Source organism: Ciona intestinalis, chromosome 4, assembly GCF_000224145.3.
Source record: "Ciona intestinalis chromosome 4, KH, whole genome shotgun sequence".
NCBI classification, from domain to species: domain Eukaryota; kingdom Metazoa; phylum Chordata; class Ascidiacea; order Phlebobranchia; family Cionidae; genus Ciona; species Ciona intestinalis.
The window spans coordinates 4,819,834-4,838,104 of NC_020169.2; the positions used below are offsets into that span (position 1 = coordinate 4,819,834).

Consider the following 18,271-nt stretch of genomic DNA (forward strand, 5'->3'; position numbering starts at 1 on the left):
TTAACTCTTAGCATTTATGTTTTATAACTATATATGTGTATGTGTATAATAATGTCTGGTGTCAGAAGATAACTATATTATCACGCTACTTTGAAATGTAGTATATAAATTAAGGTTACAGTTATGTTTTTAAACATTTCTCAAATAAATTCATATTAATAAATCAATATATGCAAAATGTTCTAGTTGATATTGATAGGATATTTGCATATAGACGGCCAGACGGGTAGTTTATAATGACTGAAAGTCCAGATACTGAAGGCACCTTATCCTTCTTCCAAGTGGCAAGTGATGAAGAATTATCCGACTCTGATTGTTCGGAAAATGAAGAAGCTGTCAAGTCCGAAGAGGTTGTTCCAGAAAAACAAAGATCATCTGTTCTTCCCTCCCCTTTATGTGTCCTGGCAGATGCAAAAACTCCAGAATTTGTCACAAGTCATTTGTCATCAGATTTGAAGTGGGACAAAATGGTTAAAAAAGCTCCATATATCGCTCCTAAGGAATTTAAACCATGGGAAAATGATCTACCTGCGTTTGAGTCAAAATCAAATGTTAAAGACTCTAAACCGGACATAGCATCTTGTGAAACCCTACTATATACCTTCGAGTATGGCTCGACCATGTTGAGGTTAAACCCACCTTTGTTGAATCCAAAGAAATAATGGTTTCTTCTTAGATTGTTGACCATGCTATAGTTCGTGGTCCAAAATGTATAAAGATGATGTTGAAGACAGAAGAGCATATAAACGTCCTCGGGGAGAAGATGAAGACGAAGAGTTAAGAGGATTTTGTCACACAGACTTGGATGCGAAAAAGGTTGCTTTCCACAGTAAAAACAACCAATCTACAACTCACCACGATAAGGAAAAGCGGAAAAGAAATTTAGGACAAGCGAATAGAGAAAAAATGTTTGTTGAAGATGAAAAAAGAGTTTTAAGACAAGAATTTGCAGAGAATTTTTAAACTTGCATTAATAACTGTTGATATTTTTTCCATTTATTACTTTTAGCCTTTTCTTTATTTGAAAAGGATTTTATTTTAAATTGTTTGCCAACTAATCAAAAAACTAGGTGTTTGCCGTTTATGATATAGTTTTGTTAAACTTTTAAACAAAATGATCATATTTTATAGAATACCTTTCCATTGCACAGGAAGAAGAGTGTTTTGTACAATATATATATTATAAATATGAGTGTAAATTTTTTTAAACATAACGCCAAGCTAGTTTGAGGCCTAACAAAGATGTTTTAAATGACAACACAGACACTGATTGGTAAGTTAGGTTTTTTTTTACCAGGTTTGCAGTTCGTTTTATTGCTCTAGTTTAATTACCTCGTACACCTAACACCTCAATTCATTATGATGTAATAATTGATTTGTTTCAGGGCTTTGTTCACATACGAAGGAAATCAAAACGATTTGAAAGTCCAAGGCACCGGAGGTAATTATGATGTAATAATTTGGCATTCGATGATTGTGATATCATAACTTGGCATTGTAAATGTAATCCAGAAATGTATCATCCAAACTTATTAATTGGACCTATGGCATAATATATATTTAGTATGGCTGCTATAATATAGCGTATTGAGAAGGTTATAGTATTTGAGTAATCAATATATGTGTCATAGTGTCAATGCATAGAAGTATATTCCTTATGAGTCACCTATTAAACAAGGAACTGAAAGTAGTCTCGTACAAACACCACACAATCCACCATCAGTATGCTATATAGCCTGAGGATATTATCATTCAACATATTGATATTATCTATTATAATAACATTGCCATTGTTTACTTGCAATGGTAATTGGAATCTCCTGAACCTGCTTGATATATAACACAAGTAGGAGCCACTGCATGCATGTTAGGTGTTATTACAACTTTTTGCCAATTTTTTTGCTGCTTTTTTATGCAGGTGTCATTGTTAAACAAACGGCAAAATATGGTGGGCCACTCCTTAAGGTTTACGGCTGAAAGATAAGTTCACTTATAAATTATAACAGTCCTGTTGTCATAGTGTACATTGAGTTTTATAATATGTTACCATAATACTATATCTATAGTATATGTGGAACAGGCCATTATTATGTTTATATTCAAACAGATGAAGGCTTGGAGGAATTAGAATCTGAATTCAACAGTGGAAAGATAATGTATGCGTTTGTGAGGGTGAAAGATCCAAATACAAAAATGATTAAGTTTATCCTCATTGTGTGGGTGAGTGACTGATCTGTTTGGTGTTCAATCCTACTCTACACAGAATAGCCAAGATAACCTGCTACAATAGTTTTATGTTTAAGTTTGTTGGTGTCCTCTTACACAACACATATAAAGGATCACCCTTAGTATTATGTTACCATTTACCAACCATGCCTTCTGCACCAATGTGACAGATACACATTGATACATAGGCATCAGTTTATAAGGCATCAGTTTATATATCTCATTTCGAGTCATATTCACAATAACTATAGAGTTGCTCCTTTTCATTTAAAAGTATGTTTCCAGTTTTCACCTTCTACAAGCAATTCAAGCTACCAGTTTTCATGTCTCATAAATTTATGCATAAAACCAGCAACTACACACTTACAGTGATTACAATAATTTAATTTAAAAATATTTAAATTAATTTCCATGTATGTTTGTTTATAGCAAGGCGAAGGTGTACCTGCTACCAGGAAAGGAGCGTGCGCCAACCACGTTAAAGATGTTAATCGTTTCTTTAAGGTAGGACAATTCATTTACTATTTTTTGCCCTTATGTATGTAACAGCTGCATATGTCATAATTAGAGTAGTCTTTCAGTGGGCATTCTAAGAAGGCCTATTCTGTTTAACTTTTTAGGATACATCATCAAATGTACGTCATGATTGTAACTTTAAAACGACTGTACTGTTTTTCTGTTATTAGCTATGTTATAATAAATATTAAAAAAACATTCCAGCCAATCTCCTTAATCAATAAGGTTTCCTAGTTTGAGTGTAACTCTATTTTAACCGTTTCCTTAAAATTTTACTAAAAATTTAAAATGAAATATACATTAACATGGGTAAGGTCCTAAGGCGTGACATGCCATAGGCCTTGAAATTCAGGCCAGGGTTGGCTAGTTACCCTAAGATAACATTATTAAGATATATAATACCCTCACAGGGAAGTCACATGACCTTATATTGTCGTAACGATGATGAAGGGTCAGCCGATGAAATCATGAAACAAGTCACTAAAACTACATCAAACTTTACCTTTGTTGCTCCAAAAGAAGATTCCAACATACCTGCCCCAGTGGTAAGTCAGATGCATACACATACTACTTTTAATTGGACCTATGCCCCCCCCCCCCCAAAAAAAAAAACAGCTACAGGATAAAAGTTAATGCATAGTATGAGTTGTGTTTAATTTTATTTTGGGGATTCTGTTTTCAAAACGTTAGGTGGATTAGAATTAAGATTAATAAGTTTAACTTTAACACATAAGGTTCAAATATTGTATGTTTAACTGTAGTCTGTACTGTATTTTATGTTTGGTTTCAAGCTAGTTGTTTACCTACATATATTTGCCATGTAAAACAGATATACTTCCCTAATGCCAATATGTGCTATGGTGTTACGTATTAAACCATACACTGTATAAGTCCAACTCCTTTTAAGCAAATTGAACCAAGCCTAAGACTATGCTAAAGTTAAATGTCTTTCAGTAAATATTTATTTTACTAAAACTAAAGTTATAAATTAGGGTTGTATATGTAAAATAGGTTGTTTAACTATAGTTTGTAATACATTTAATTTAATAAACAGTCACAAATATTTAAACTTATTCCTAACAATTAATAAGGTCGAAAAATCTTCTGTTTTATAGAGTTAGTATGAAGCATGATATATTGATATGGTAGATATATTGTTATTGCATGGTTTATTTTATTATTTAAGTGCTTTCATAATGATTTAAACCATACTGCTATCAGTGTCAAATGGGTTTAAAACAATTAAACAAATTATCAATTTACTATTGATTTACTTTTGTTTGAAACATTATTGGAACTTGAACTCCAATTTTAATTGTTGTTAAATTAATAAGTACTTGTATGTATTCATGAAAAAATATTTTATTCGTTCTGATCTTTATTTATGGCCACTTATGTCTGAATAAGTAAATGCTGTACACAACTAGGCTATATGAATGTACAGTGTATGTTGTATTATGGCAGGGGCACATATATATATATAACTATTGTATTTTCAGAATTAAATAATATAGTGTTTGTAATTTTTTATCGGGTCATCTAATATAAAGGAAGTAGTATATTTTAGACGAAATATATATATATATATATACTTTTATTGCCAAACGACACATAGTGTAGCAAATGTTACTATCTTAGTATGTCTGCTATGTAAACAATGTGCGAATGTGGTGTTTGTCTGCTGTTATTCATAAGGTATTCCCCTGTTACTCCTTCAATCACCAAATTAGGGCGTTAGATCATATGATTAATATTTACTTGAAAGTATCTGCTACAGTTTCTCAGTATCTATTTCTGAACACATTTTCCTGTAGTTTTAACTGTATACATTCAACTGACAAAGATTTCATATTCAACTTTAATTTATTTGTTGATGTTATATTACGTTCCATAGCCATTTGATTCTTACACATGATTACTTGATGTTTTAATCTCCACATTTAAGTTGAATTACTTATTTAAATTTCAGTTTTAATTCTTCTTTGAATAAATTTTCAAAAGAATCTTCTCAAATTAATGACAATAGACTGGTTTAATTACAAAAACTGTATTCCATAAAGTTTTTTTTTCCAACATGAAGTGTATTTATTTTCCTATTCTTATTGTTTATTAAACTTTGTTGCATTTTCTTTTCCTAACAACCATTTTTATTTGCTACTAACACAAATGGTGAAACATCCAGAGTTCTGTTTATAAACGAATCAATCCCGAAAAAGAAATTCTCGCTTCAAGAGATGATAAGTTTTGGGTTCGAATGCAGGTAAACTTGATTCAGCATCTTTCAGTTTATTTTTGTTGTCATGAAACCAAGGAAAAGACTAAAATTATATGAGTGAGTATTCATGGGTCAACCATCAACAGTGTCACTGTATTCTGTATATGATAACATGAATAATAGACCCTGGTTTTAAAATATGTTCACATGTTGATTATAAGTGTTGCATGTTGATTATTATATTATAAATTTATTATTTATATATTTTGACCAATTTTTTTTACAATATTCCACATACATGCTGTATACTATGTTCACATATGTCTGCTCCTGCTGCTGTGAACAGTGAACACGCATACTTATATGTGTTACACCATTATCAAATGCTTGCAATAGTAAACAGAGGAAACAGCATAATTATGATGAGTCACAACGTGTTTTTGCTGAGTCAGGCTGAAGAGGACGCACGAAAACAAGAAGAAAAGAAAAGATTAATCGAATTACGGAAAAAGGAAGCCGTGGAAATTAAGGAGCGAGAACAAAAGTGAGTTTCATTTTAATACGTAAAAAAATTAACCGTCATCGCCAAGGACACAAATGCTTATGTGGTGGCACTGATGTGTATCAAACCCGTATCCTCAAGTCTAGGGCAACTGGTTCATGGAGTGATAGATAACATTGAAAGGAAATGTAAAAGGCTCTAAAATTTTTTATTAAATTATTATCGAATGGAAGAATACTGAAAAATCCTAAGGGTATGTAAACAATTCTTTAACACAGATCAGAGGAGGCGAGAAACCGATTGGTGAAGCAAAGAGAACAAGAAATAAGTGAGAAAATGAAAGCTCAAAAGATTGCTGATGACTTAGAAGATGTTCGACAGAAGGAGAAAAAGGCATGGGTGAGTGTAAAATGCTTATCACCAAGCTAAGAGTGGCATCTTATACATCACAGGACATGCTATGTGAAATGCTTTACTTTAGAAGTTTTCTTTATCTTGTTAAACTTTTGTAACAAAGGTGGGTGGGGGGCTTGTACAGATTGTTTACTTACTGACATAGCTCATGCTTAATGTCAAATCATTACAAAAGTGACAACTATTATCTTATATAGCAACAAATGTTTGGAGTGCGACAGTTTATCTTTAAATATATAAATATATATATAACAACGTGATGTTGCAAAGTATTTGTAACAACGTGATGTTGCAGGAACAACAAGAGAAAGAACAAGAGGAGTCTCTTCGTGAGCAGCGACAGATGAGAAGGACACAATCTATCGAACACGCTCAGGAAGCAGAAGTTCTCACCACAAAAAGAGGAAACAATCCTCGAGCGATGTGGGAGCAAAGGGAGAAGGAAGCAAACGCCCCTCCTCCTGTTAGGTTTGTGATGTCATAATTAAAACAATGCTTAATTTGTGATGAAGACAGTAGATTTTAAACAATGGACTTATTTGAAAGTTAGCCTTAGGAAAATATGAGGTTTAGTTTTTTAAGGGTCTAGCAATGCCTTTTTAGTTATTAAGACTACCGCAGCCTATAATATAACATAAAATAAATATAGGCCATAAAAAGCTGTGATAACTTTCTTGACTTAAAATTTTCAAAGAAACACTATAATCAAACCAGGAAGTACAGTTCAAGTGGTTCTCGTACTTCAAGCATCAGCGAACAACCCGAGCCAGCAACCAATTACGTACCACCACCAAAACCAGCGCACCAGGAACCAGAACCAGTTCATTACGAACCAGAACCTGAACCTGAACCATATGAAACAGGGCCCCAACCAACTACTTATGAACCAGAACCAGCTTACCAGTCTGCTGAACCAGTTAAGGATCAAATGTACAGTGAACCACCAGCAGAACCAAGCATGCCTGAACCATCCTATCAACCAGACAACCAATATGAAACAGACCAGCAACAATATGACAACCAGCAACAATATGACAACCAGCAACATTATGACAACCAACAACAATATGAAGAACAACAACCGTATGAGGATCAACATGTAGACGCAGGTAATGGGCCGCTTATGGTTTAGCATGGATGCATATAACAATAAAATTAAAATAATTTTAGGAGCATAATTTATTTCATGGTTTTGATTATTTTATAATTGTATGATTTTACACTTACTTTGGAAAGTCAATATTCTTATTTTTGGTTTATTTTTAAATATCCGTATTACCACTAAAACTTTTTTCCATTATAAATAAAAATAAAAATATTGAGATCATGAAATATTTTATACTCGTTACCTAAACAGCTTTATTAGTTTGTATTAATTCGGTGCGCCATTACTGTTTTTTTTATTAATTGACCAAATATTTAACAAAACTACTTCAGGATATTACAATGGGAATGACTACAACTATGAAGGTATACTTACAATGTAGTGTATGATGCATGGCTTTAAATAACCACTAACAACTTCAACCATGCAGCACTATAGATAGATTAGATTGATTAGATATTTTGGTATCTCCTGGTAAATGATAGTTTGTTTACCAAACTGTATGAGTGTATGTGATTAGTATTTTATAACTTCACCAGTAAAGAGAATTGATTTGGATTAGTATACTTGTCACGTACTTAATATTGCTGTTTATAGGTATATATGTGTTTTAGATGTATGATTTAGAAAGAGTTAATCATATCATAGACAATGATATTAGCTTCATTGTATGCTGTAGCTTTAGCCATGTGCACTCAATGAAATTTAAGACATGTCAAATATGCATTTGTTGTAGGTTTTTACACTAAATTAAACATGATTTTTTAAGGACACTACACTATGTACCAATTTATTTGTAGTTTTAGTATTAGCTTCACAAAATCATATCATTTACACAAGTTTTACTTTGTTGTTTGATGCACTTTATGTTGTCACTGCATTTCTAGCAACTCGATATTTCAACGAAAGTTGAAATGTGTAATACTAACTGTAGTGTGCACATTGCTACATAAGGACATTGGCATACTACTACTATAATCACTATAGAGTAAGGATTTCTAATTATATACAACAACTGCAGGTCATTATTCAGAAGTATCGGGCCAATACCAAGAAAGTGCGCAGTGTTCCGCTGAAGCCATGTATGATTATCAAGCTGGTAGGTCACTTGTATGGCTTAAAGATGAGATTAATTATAATCACCCACAGAGTCACATATGCAGAAATTTATATGCGACCACAAGGTTTATGAAACAAAACAGCCAGGTTATATTGACTGACATTACTTCTGCCTAACATCGATAAATAAGTTTCATTACTTAATACCTAATTTCTTCCTATTAATGATGTTGGTCATTCAGTTTCGTCTTTTTCTAAAGGAAACCTACATTTCTGCCTAATTATCATAGTGCAAAAAATACCAGTGAAGCACCAAATATTTCTTAATTTCACATACGGGAGTATGGTTATCTCGTCTTTAAGAATTATTTAGCATTGTTTCGTCACCAGCCGATGACACTGAGATTTCATTTGATCCTGGTGATGTTATCACTGACATCGAGCAGATTGATGAAGGATGGTGGAGAGGAACTGCTCCAAATGGGAGTAACGGTCTCTTCCCAGCAAACTATGTCACTCTTCTTTAAAAAGGCAACTTTTTAAATAATTGAACAAAAAAACTAAAGGCAATTTTCGAAGCATTCAATGCAAAGTGCATTCTTTTTTTGGCAACTACTGTAGTTTGATTAAAATCAAATTGTTCTTTAATTTTTTTTAATTATCCACTGAATCAAATCAAGAAAGGAGTATGTTATTGTTTACCCTGTGTATTTAACAAAGCACTTTATAAAATTTACAAAATGCAAGCTTACTGCATTGAGGTGTGAATTTTGAATGTAAATTCAGAGTCAATTCTGATGTTTCACAGTGTGGCTTATTACCGGCTGAAAGTTTCATTGTATATTTGTACTTTATTTGAATAATGCAAAATCATGCAGCTTTGTATACAGTTTTACAATTTCCATTGGCTAATTTGAGTTGATTAAAAACTGCCAATTTGTACATAATGTGATTATATATCATATGAAGATCTGCACTTTATCCAAACCATATATGGAGTGTATCATTGTGTTTTATGTTTTTCAGTATGTCAATACATATATCGTATTAGATACAAGTTTTATTTTAAAGTTTCATAAGCAAACCCGAGATTGGCGACGGCGTCAAATTTATTAGCGGCTACATGTCACTAATGCAGCTGTCTTTAGTGTCTTGCTGCTTTCCTAACAGCCTTTTTCTTGAGAAAAAATGGCACTAGACGTAAGTGCGATTATTAGTCGCCAAAAATGAAGCTAGCAACATTTAAAAAGTTATTTTATTTTTAAAAAGTTCTTTGTAAATTATATCAGTATTAAGTAGGTCATCAGATTTGATTGAATTAGTTTTTAAATAAACTAGTGTCAAGTAGACGCCACAGTACGTGACGTATTGTTCAGACGCCACAAACTGTGCACATGATCAGAAAAAGCGGTTTTCTGTGCGAGTTTTAGTTTCATAAAGTAAAGATAGATTTGCGGAAGTTATACGTATTTAAATGATCAAAATATAAAAAGCTGTAATTTATAATAGTGTGGTATCTTCGACTTTCGTTTTTAAGCTATTATAACTGTTGGCTAGAGGTCAAACAAGTATAACCGCAATGCTGCCGAATTTTGTTATATTCGTCAACAGAACTTCTAAATGTGACTAAATTGACCCAGTAATGTATTTATCAATGGATTATAAATGGCAGGAATGGATTTTAGCATAAACTTTCCCTAAATATTTCCCGCTAATTGAATTCTTGATTTTGTGTTTCGTTAATTTAAAAACGTATTAATATAATGTATAACCTAAAACGTACCATTAGTAAACGCAGTATAGGTTTATTAATCAGAGTATCACAACTGCATGTACGATTTTATTGTTTTCATAATAAATGTTAGTATTTGTTTAACATATGCTCATTAATTTAACCATGTTAAAAATTCTAGTAAAATTGAATAACGATATAATACGAACGCTTTGCTTCTAAATGTGTTTCTTTTGCTCGCTTTCATTAAAGTTTAACAATTTCCATAACTGTAAAAATATTTATATTTACCTCTGGTTTCATTCAATTGTTATTGAATGTAAAATCACAAATAAACAGTCAATTTACCATTTAGTGTGTAACACTATACATTAGAATAAATTACGTCATGCAACAAAGATTATGCATTCAGGAATATCTATCCTGTATGCAAGATTTTGTTGGAACAGTATTGTGCAAATTAGCATCTAGACACGCCTTATACAGTGTTAATGTTCCCAATAAAAATTAATCACTCTTTATTTCTCACCAGTTATTGTATTAATTTTGTAAGTTTGCGAATAATTACGCCAATAATCAACATTTTGCGCTACTTCTGTGCTTCGCAAAACATCTAAATGAACACACCAAATGAAGAACCGTTGATTATGGAAAACAAACCAGATAATCATCGGTTTAAAAACTGGAAACACAAAGGAAGAGACACAGAGGTAAATTCATTTATTAAAAATCTAGGAAGCTATTTTATTGCGCAATAATTCCAGGTTCTTTAATAGGCTACCACAATTTGGAAAAAAATAATTTTGTGTTCACGCTATTTTTTTGCAGATTTGTGTTTTTAAACGTGTTTTTGCGGAAATTTTAATGAAGGATTTTTTGGAACAATATTCATTATTAGGCCTGTGCAAAGATTTCATTCCAAATCTTACTAAAATACACATATTTTGGTGGAAATCAGGAGACAATGTCCAACAGTTACTGATCAGTATGGCATGTGTAAAATGAAAACTATTCATAAAAGTTGTTAGCCTAAGTTTAGATAAGTATATAGGATTTGAATTTGGTTCGGTTATAACGCACACAAAAGTCTTTCTATTTAATTATTTAAAAAACCATTTATTAGATTGCAATCGAATGTCAGCATGATTAAACTATTTAAAATTTCCATTACAAAGGCATGTTACAAAGCCTAAAAGTTATCAAAAGCAGTCAATACTGTTGTTAGCTTGCAGTTTCTTTGTAAAATTGCTTGTTTTGCCACGACAGATAACAAAATGAACATGCACTCTAAAGCTCTCTGGGAAAATCAATATTTTATTATTTATTTTCCAATATTTCCCTTGTGTGTGGTTTGGCTGATGTTTATAGCTAGATAGAATAAATGCATTCAGAGGATTTTTCTTTGTTTTTATGAATGACATGCTAAAATGAGTATTATCACTATTTTATACAACATGAAACATGATATGATTGTGATCATATTTAATACCAAATGTTATCATGCTGTTTCTCATCATACCGAATGCAAAAATATGTTAAGCTATAGAGATCTGTGTTTCTCTAATATATAGACTAGATTAGAATAGTGTTAAACACAATAGAAAATGAACTGTTTAATAATTTGACACTTGAGCATGTTTTATTTTTAGTCCTAACATAAATTTATCTTAACATGTTTGTGTGTTAAAGCTTCCAGGTTAATAATAAATCTATATTTATTGTTGGTTATATTCTGTCAGGCTATACAGGTTTCTTACCTATAGCCTCTTGGTAAAAAACTTGAGGTCAATAGTAATGAACCTAATGGTGCTTGGGTGTATATATTTATCACTACACAAAGTTCATGCATATGTTTTAATATTACAGTCCATGAGAAGACAACGTAATGACATGTCAGTAGAACTACGCAAACAGAAGAGAGGCGATCATCTTTTGAAACGAAGAAATGTCCCAATCGTTGAGGACAGTCTTGATGAATCTGATTCCGAAACCAAACCGGTATGTTTATTTATATATATATTTTATCATAGAAGTGTAATTCAAATATCCAGTCGCGCAACCAGTGAAATTTAGTGGATAGCGACCATCCTTTTTGTAAAAAATTAAATAAACAAGGACAGAGATTGAACCTTAAGTTTTTATGGCTGTGCCACTGTACTGTAGATATCATGTTGTGACCGGCCAACCAGGCAAATACCATCTATCTATTAAACTTTTATTGTAGAGTAATAAAAAACCTTGGTTGCTCTGGAATATTTTAGACTAACCGGTTTGGAGACCGCAAATTGGTGGTTTAATAGTTCAACAGCATAATATATAGAAAATTGTCCTGCAGAATGCCAAATCCTGAAACTTTAAAACATTAGATTTATAAAAACATGTTATTACAGACATCATTAAAATTGGACGAAATTGTGGAAAATGCGAAAAGTACCGATGAAGCAGTCCAGTTGAATGCTGTGCAGCAAGCAAGAAAACTTTTATCCAGTGACCGTAACCCCCCTATCGATGATTTAATAAGATCAGGTCGGTTTGAAGTTTGTTCTTTGACCCTGTCTGTTATAGAAACAGCTGCTATTCTGTTTTGTGGTGATAGATATTCCACTTATGTGTTCATCACGAGTTTTAGTTATGTTTATGGTTGTGGCACAACTAATTAAAAACTCACAATTTACACAAAACATGCTGAAAGTTTCTTAGATTATTGTTAATCTTAGTAATGATTTCTCGTTTAAGACTTTTTCGAAAGCACCCCAGTGTGTCATGACAATCAGTATACCAAATACTGGTCTACATTTTGGTTCCTATACCTTGTATGTTGTGCTTTACATAAAACTTGTTGTTTCGAACTTTAGATAATATAATATAAATGATTCCTTTTATTGGAAATGTAAGAAAAATTATATATATATATATATATATATATATACTTATGTTCTTCATAAAATTGTTGAGAAACCTTTATTTGTGACCATAACAATCATGTTTGTGACTTCAAACAGGAATTCTCCCAATCCTTGTAAGTTGTTTGGAACGAGCAGAATATGCGTCGCTTCAATTTGAAGCAGCATGGGCGCTCACTAACATTGCATCTGGCACATCTCAACAAACACAAGCTGTAGTAGACGCAGGTAATTTAATTCTATACTTCCTGTTTAAGGGATAGGAAAAAATTCCACAGTGAATGGTGTATTTTAAACTCAACCATGCAAATTAATAAATTGATAACATTTTATGGTTTAAAATGTTTTATGTTAAGCGATAGTTGAGTATCCACAGTTGTGTATTAAATACCCACACATGCAAATTGGTAAATTGAAAAACATATTTGGTTCACAAGGTAACAGGTTACAACAAAGGCTCCACATGCTACAGTAGTTATGAATGCTAATTTTATTGGTATTTTTACTCAACATCAATTATTAAATGGGTTTCAAATGATGTTCCATAGTTTAACATCTTATATTTGTTGTAGGAGCTGTTCCACTTTTCTTAAAGCTTCTGCATTCTGAACATCAAAATGTGTGTGAACAAGCTGTGTGGGCTCTTGGTAACATCATAGGTAAGTGCTCACAATGTACTTAGTTCACTTAGTTATTTAAACATGATAAAGTTAAGTCTTATAAGCCTCTCGCAAATTTGAATTACATGCCTGGCAGTAACAGCATATATTATATATGAAAAAGTTTTTAAAATTTTGTTACTGGAAAGAGTTGAAACTGAATTCTCAGCTCCCGTCAATGTAACTATGTATGTTTATCAGCGCCATGGCTCAGTGGATAGGCACTTGCATTATTAGCATAGGGTACTGGGTTCGATTGCAATACTGATATAAACAGGCATATGTGTCATTATGAAAGACTTTTATATTGCTTCAAACCAGTGGCCACTAATAGGTTGTAGAACCCTGAGTGACCCCAGGAATAGAATGAAGTAGAATCTATGTTTATTATGGCCCTGAATAAAGTATTAACCACCAATATTCAGGTGATGGACCAGCACTTCGAGATTACGTAATCAGCCTTGGAGTTGTCCAACCTTTATTGATGTTCATCAACCCAGAAATTCCCATCAGCTTTTTAAGGTTAATATAATAATGCTTGTGTTTTTATTATTTACTTCAAGGTTTAGACTTGATGCTTACAAATTATTCTAAAACTTGTACTAGCTTTATTGTATTATTCAGAGATTTTCAGCTCACTTGAGACTTGGCATATCGATCCATTACCTCATAAACAACAACCTTAAGTGTTTAATAATGATTTATTCTGTATGGGTAAGGTCTTTACTGAAGCAGATCTTAAGTTCTTTATACTGGTTCATTAACCAATTATCCAACACTATAGAGATACAGTTCAGACTCACATTACAGTTTATAGAAACCATGTATTATATATTTTTATGGTGGTTATTTAATAAACTGCTTTCTAATCTTTTAAAAGGGGGTTTTGGGCAAATCTACTTTAAATCCCAGGTGTTTGACGAGGACCTCACTCACATATGTAATATAACTTTTCATCATACCACTATTATCACTATACTTTGCAGCCTCATATATAATGTTAAATTTTCCAGGAATGTAACTTGGGTTGTTGTTAACTTGTGCCGAAACAAAGATCCTCCACCACCAGTTGAAACAATCCAATCTCTTCTTCCTGCTTTGTGTGAATTAATCCACCATCCTGATACAAACGTAAGCGTTTCTATATGTTGGCAAGCACAGGCTATTTAAGTGTTGGTTCTTGAGTTAAAACAACTGACTGAGCAAACCAAACAATTTAACATATTGCAACATATTTTTTCTATCTTTACTTTTTTTTAATGTTTGTATGTATAGACACCTGGACCGTAATTTCTATAGTACATGAAGTTTCCCAATGACTCCTTCACAAAATATTTCACACACTACTTATATGCAAAGTTAATAATGTTTTATTGTTTGACCTATGGACATAATGTCAACCTAATAGTTAAACAACATGTCAGCACACGAAACCATGTTAAACAAATAAAGTTGCTACCTATTCATTATTTCAAGCCACCATTCATAAAGTCATAGGGAAATCCTGTTTAAAATTTGTTTTTCTAGATCTTGGTGGACACTGTGTGGGCTTTGTCATACTTAACGGATGGTGGAAACGAACTTATTCAAATGGTTATCGATTCAGGGGTTGTCCCTTATCTGGTACCCCTTCTTACACATGCAGAGGTTAAAGTTCAGGTTAGTGCAAACACTGACTTGTCAGTTCTGTTTGGTTTTATCACTCTTCTGGGTAGATGTGCAACAAAACACATTTATTGCATAACATGACAGTGGGAATGACATACTGTGTATAGATATTTGTGAATAGAAAACACTCCATTAGGATAAAACACATGGCATATATCACATTATGTTTATTTCTTATAGGTAGAAATTGTAAGGGTGTAGAATGCTTATAGTTGTGTGTTACTGTCCTTGGTTTTGAACCTGGAGCCCCTTTATGATACTGAAATATTTTTTTACCTTTAATGTTCACAGACTGCAGCAGTGCGTGCTGTTGGAAACATCGTTACTGGAACAGATGAACAAACACAGGAAGTTCTTAATTGCGGAGTTTTGAAACATTTTCCAGCTCTATTGTCGCACCATAAAGAAAAAATAAATAAGGTAATATTACCTTGAATACGTGGTTATATCCTATATGTAAGACCCCAAAGAGATAAAAACTTTTCAGTGGTAGTGGTAAATGGTACTACACTAATCATTTACTATTTTAAATTAAAACTTCACAAATCATTCATTTACGCAATAATCCTGGTTCATTTTCCTGGAACTATTTTATAACTGTTTGCATAAATATACTTGTATTTGTTTAACCTACATTGAATATTGTAACTCGCATACACTTATATTTGTACTGAACATACAAGTGTTTTATGTTCCCAGGAAGCTGTATGGTTCTTATCAAACATAACCGCTGGCAACCAGTCACAAGTACAAGCTGTTATTGATGCAGGATTAATACCACAGATTATTGCCCATCTAAGCAAAGTAAGATAACTATGAATTAGAATTTATAAATTACCTGTTAAGCAGGGCGAAGACAAATGCTGCCTGTGAACTTTTAACATGCCAGATGTTAGCGGAAATTAATGTATTAGTATGGTTATGCAGAATTTTGCCCATTGTACTCAAAATACCTTTCTGGTAACTGTTAATGAACTGGTTACTGTGTAAGTCTTGAATCAGACTTTGCCTAAAATCCAACACATCATTATTACTTTGTACCGTTGTTAATGTAAAAGTGTTAACCAATCACCAAGTTACTATAAAAAGCATTTTTGTTAATTGTATTTTGGCTCTTCTTCCCGCTTTTTAGTGAGTGTCATTTCACCCTGATAAAGTATAAATATGCTTGGCAGCAACAACATGTATTTTGATATCTTTGTGTTTAGAGCGATTTCCAGACACAAAAAGAAGCAGCATGGGCGATTTCGAATCTAACAATATCTGGAAATAAAGAACAAGTCGTGTATGTGTGTGAACAAGGGGTAATTCCCCCATTCTGCAACCTTCTGGTTGCAAAGGATAATCAGGTTTGTTATTTCTTGTTATTTGGAGAAATATGCCAAACATATGTTGTGCGTAGGGGTCACGACCCCCGAAGGGCTGGGCCACTGTGCATAACTGTGTATCTCAAACAGTGTGCACAATTGGTGCATATATATTGGACACAAAACTTAAAAAATACTTTAAATACCTTTAAAATTAGGTAAAAACCAGCAATATACCGTTATACTGTGCACCCAAGGAAAGAGCTAGGTGCGTTTGGGTAATGTGGCATTCAATCCCTATGCTGGGCCTTAAACATTTCTTGCTAAAAAAACAATTAACGTTATGTTTTTGTTACATGGTGACATCCTATTGCATCATAAAGTAAATATCTTGTGTTTTAGGTGGTGCAAGTTGTATTGGATGGCATCAACAACATTCTAAAGATGGCTGGAGATAATGATACTATTGCTACAGTGATTGAAGAATGTGGGGGTAAGATAGTTAATAGTCATAATATTTCATAACATCTTGGCTAACCGGTATTTGCCGTCTTAAAAATTTTTGACTTACAAAACAGTTATTAAATAGTTATAAAATAGATTGGTGAGCAGCCAAATCTGGCCTAAATACTAGGTTTTTGGCAAAATTATCTATGTAGAACTTGTAAACATTTATTTTACTAGGCTCGTTATGTAGGATATATTAAAAAAGATATCTGTAAAAATTTGTTAAACCAATTCAAGGTTGTTATGTTAATGAGCTTTAATCATTTTTCATATTAAACAGGATTGGACAAGATTGAAATGCTACAGAATCATGTGAATGAAGACATCTACAAGCTTGCATATGAGATAATTGATCAGTTCTTTTCTGGAGATGTGAGTATTAGCTCTGTAAGGTTGTCACATACAATTGCTCTTGGTTTAAAGGCTCGAGTGTTATAGTCAGGGCTTGATTTCTTTCTGAAACCAAAGCAATTAAACTGTGTTTAAAAATTTAATTCAGATAACAAACAAAAAAAGGATAATTTTTTCTTTCAAAATTCAATTTTGATTTTAATTTATGTTCATGACAAAAGTTACATAATTTCAAATTTTATTTTCTTTAGCCTGACGGAGAACTTGCCCCAGATGAAAATAACATCGGTTTCCAATTTGACCCTTCAGTATCTTTACCCATTGATGGACAGTTCAAATTCTAAACTTGGTGAAATCCCCCAATGTGAGAATGAATGGATGATGTATGCCTGTGATGGCCGATAGAGGTTCGGCGTAAATATTTTAAGGTTTTAAAAACGTGTGAATGCGTTGTATGCTGCACTTGGGATCAGAATTATGAATGAAAATGTAAATCTCTCTCCTGAGCTTTTCTTGTATATAGCTTCCAACACATCTTTCAGTGTTTCCCAACAATTTCTGGTTTTACACTCAATTCTGGCAACACTTCGAACGTCGTTGTGATTTTAATGAAGAAAATCTTGGCAAATCAGTTAACAGTAGTTTCTAGCATGATCGAACTTATTTAATATTTGAAATGTTCTAATAAACATGGGTCTGCGTACATTAGTAATTGATGATTTTCTTCTGGTTCGATTATATGTGTATGCGGTCAGTCGGTCACTAATGTTGAGATATTACGGTCATAAGCGAAGTAGCTGCTTTGACTACCCAGGTTTGGAGAATAAATCTAGTTTTAAGGAACATATATTTAAATTATTGAGGTACATCTAGTTACACAGAAACATTCAGTTGTATTTTGAAAGAAATGTTTTTTACAGAAACATTACAAATTACCATTATTATCATGCACTGCGTAAATTAGGATGGTGATGAATATAGGTATTTCATTTTATTTAAATGAATGAATGAACTTACGTACTGTTAAACATGAGTTATGATTTAAAATCTGAATGCTTACTCGCATATTAGTAAAGAACATTAGTCTTTCTCTTCTATTATTCGAAC

The 18,271-nt window shown here is 32.5% G+C and overlaps 3 protein-coding genes across 3 annotated transcripts; all 3 read left to right on the forward strand.

The window, feature by feature from the left end:
- Nucleotides 1-236: 236 nt before the first annotated feature.
- LOC104265674 (UPF0690 protein C1orf52 homolog B-like) lies at nucleotides 237-662 on the forward strand. The gene has a single exon (XM_009860201.1). The coding sequence runs from the start codon at nucleotides 237-239 to the stop codon at nucleotides 660-662; it is 426 nt and encodes a 141-aa protein (XP_009858503.1).
- Nucleotides 663-1,214: 552 nt separating this feature from the next.
- Nucleotides 1,215-9,094, forward strand: LOC100186382 (drebrin-like protein). Its single transcript, XM_026834372.1, has 13 exons — nucleotides 1,215-1,274; nucleotides 1,387-1,441; nucleotides 2,108-2,220; nucleotides 2,656-2,730; nucleotides 3,153-3,287; nucleotides 4,925-5,002; nucleotides 5,410-5,501; nucleotides 5,738-5,858; nucleotides 6,169-6,341; nucleotides 6,588-6,982; nucleotides 7,311-7,343; nucleotides 8,000-8,077; nucleotides 8,428-9,094. The coding sequence occupies exons 3-13, from the start codon at nucleotides 2,155-2,157 to the stop codon at nucleotides 8,562-8,564; spliced, it is 1,383 nt and encodes a 460-aa protein (XP_026690173.1). The 5' UTR covers nucleotides 1,215-1,274; nucleotides 1,387-1,441; nucleotides 2,108-2,154; the 3' UTR covers nucleotides 8,565-9,094.
- A 1,183-nt stretch (nucleotides 9,095-10,277) lies between these two features.
- LOC100184003 (importin subunit alpha-4) lies at nucleotides 10,278-17,870 on the forward strand. Its single transcript, XM_002125467.4, has 14 exons — nucleotides 10,278-10,479; nucleotides 11,636-11,767; nucleotides 12,160-12,295; nucleotides 12,772-12,900; nucleotides 13,245-13,331; nucleotides 13,757-13,853; nucleotides 14,345-14,462; nucleotides 14,859-14,990; nucleotides 15,291-15,419; nucleotides 15,699-15,803; nucleotides 16,208-16,348; nucleotides 16,709-16,799; nucleotides 17,094-17,185; nucleotides 17,416-17,870. The coding sequence occupies exons 1-14, from the start codon at nucleotides 10,387-10,389 to the stop codon at nucleotides 17,506-17,508; spliced, it is 1,575 nt and encodes a 524-aa protein (XP_002125503.1). The 5' UTR covers nucleotides 10,278-10,386; the 3' UTR covers nucleotides 17,509-17,870.
- The last annotated feature ends 401 nt before the right edge of the window (nucleotides 17,871-18,271 follow it).

What these genes read in the sequence shown, in the direction of transcription:
- LOC100184003 (XM_002125467.4), top strand. Translation starts at nt 10,387, where the DNA reads ATGAACACACCAAATGAAGAACCGTTGATTATGGAAAACAAACCAGAT. An exon ending in TCCACCATCCTGATACAAAC is followed by an intron (nt 14,463 to 14,858) that starts GTAAGCGTTTCT and finishes TTGTTTTTCTAG; the next exon opens with ATCTTGGTGGACACTGTGTG. An exon ending in ATGCAGAGGTTAAAGTTCAG is followed by an intron (nt 14,991 to 15,290) that starts GTTAGTGCAAAC and finishes TAATGTTCACAG; the next exon opens with ACTGCAGCAGTGCGTGCTGT.
- LOC100186382 (XM_026834372.1), top strand. Translation starts at nt 2,155, where the DNA reads ATGTATGCGTTTGTGAGGGTGAAAGATCCAAATACAAAAATGATTAAG. An exon ending in AGTTTATCCTCATTGTGTGG is followed by an intron (nt 2,221 to 2,655) that starts GTGAGTGACTGA and finishes GTTTGTTTATAG; the next exon opens with CAAGGCGAAGGTGTACCTGC. An exon ending in AGAAGGAGAAAAAGGCATGG is followed by an intron (nt 5,859 to 6,168) that starts GTGAGTGTAAAA and finishes GTGATGTTGCAG; the next exon opens with GAACAACAAGAGAAAGAACA.
- LOC104265674 (XM_009860201.1), top strand. Translation starts at nt 237, where the DNA reads ATGACTGAAAGTCCAGATACTGAAGGCACCTTATCCTTCTTCCAAGTG.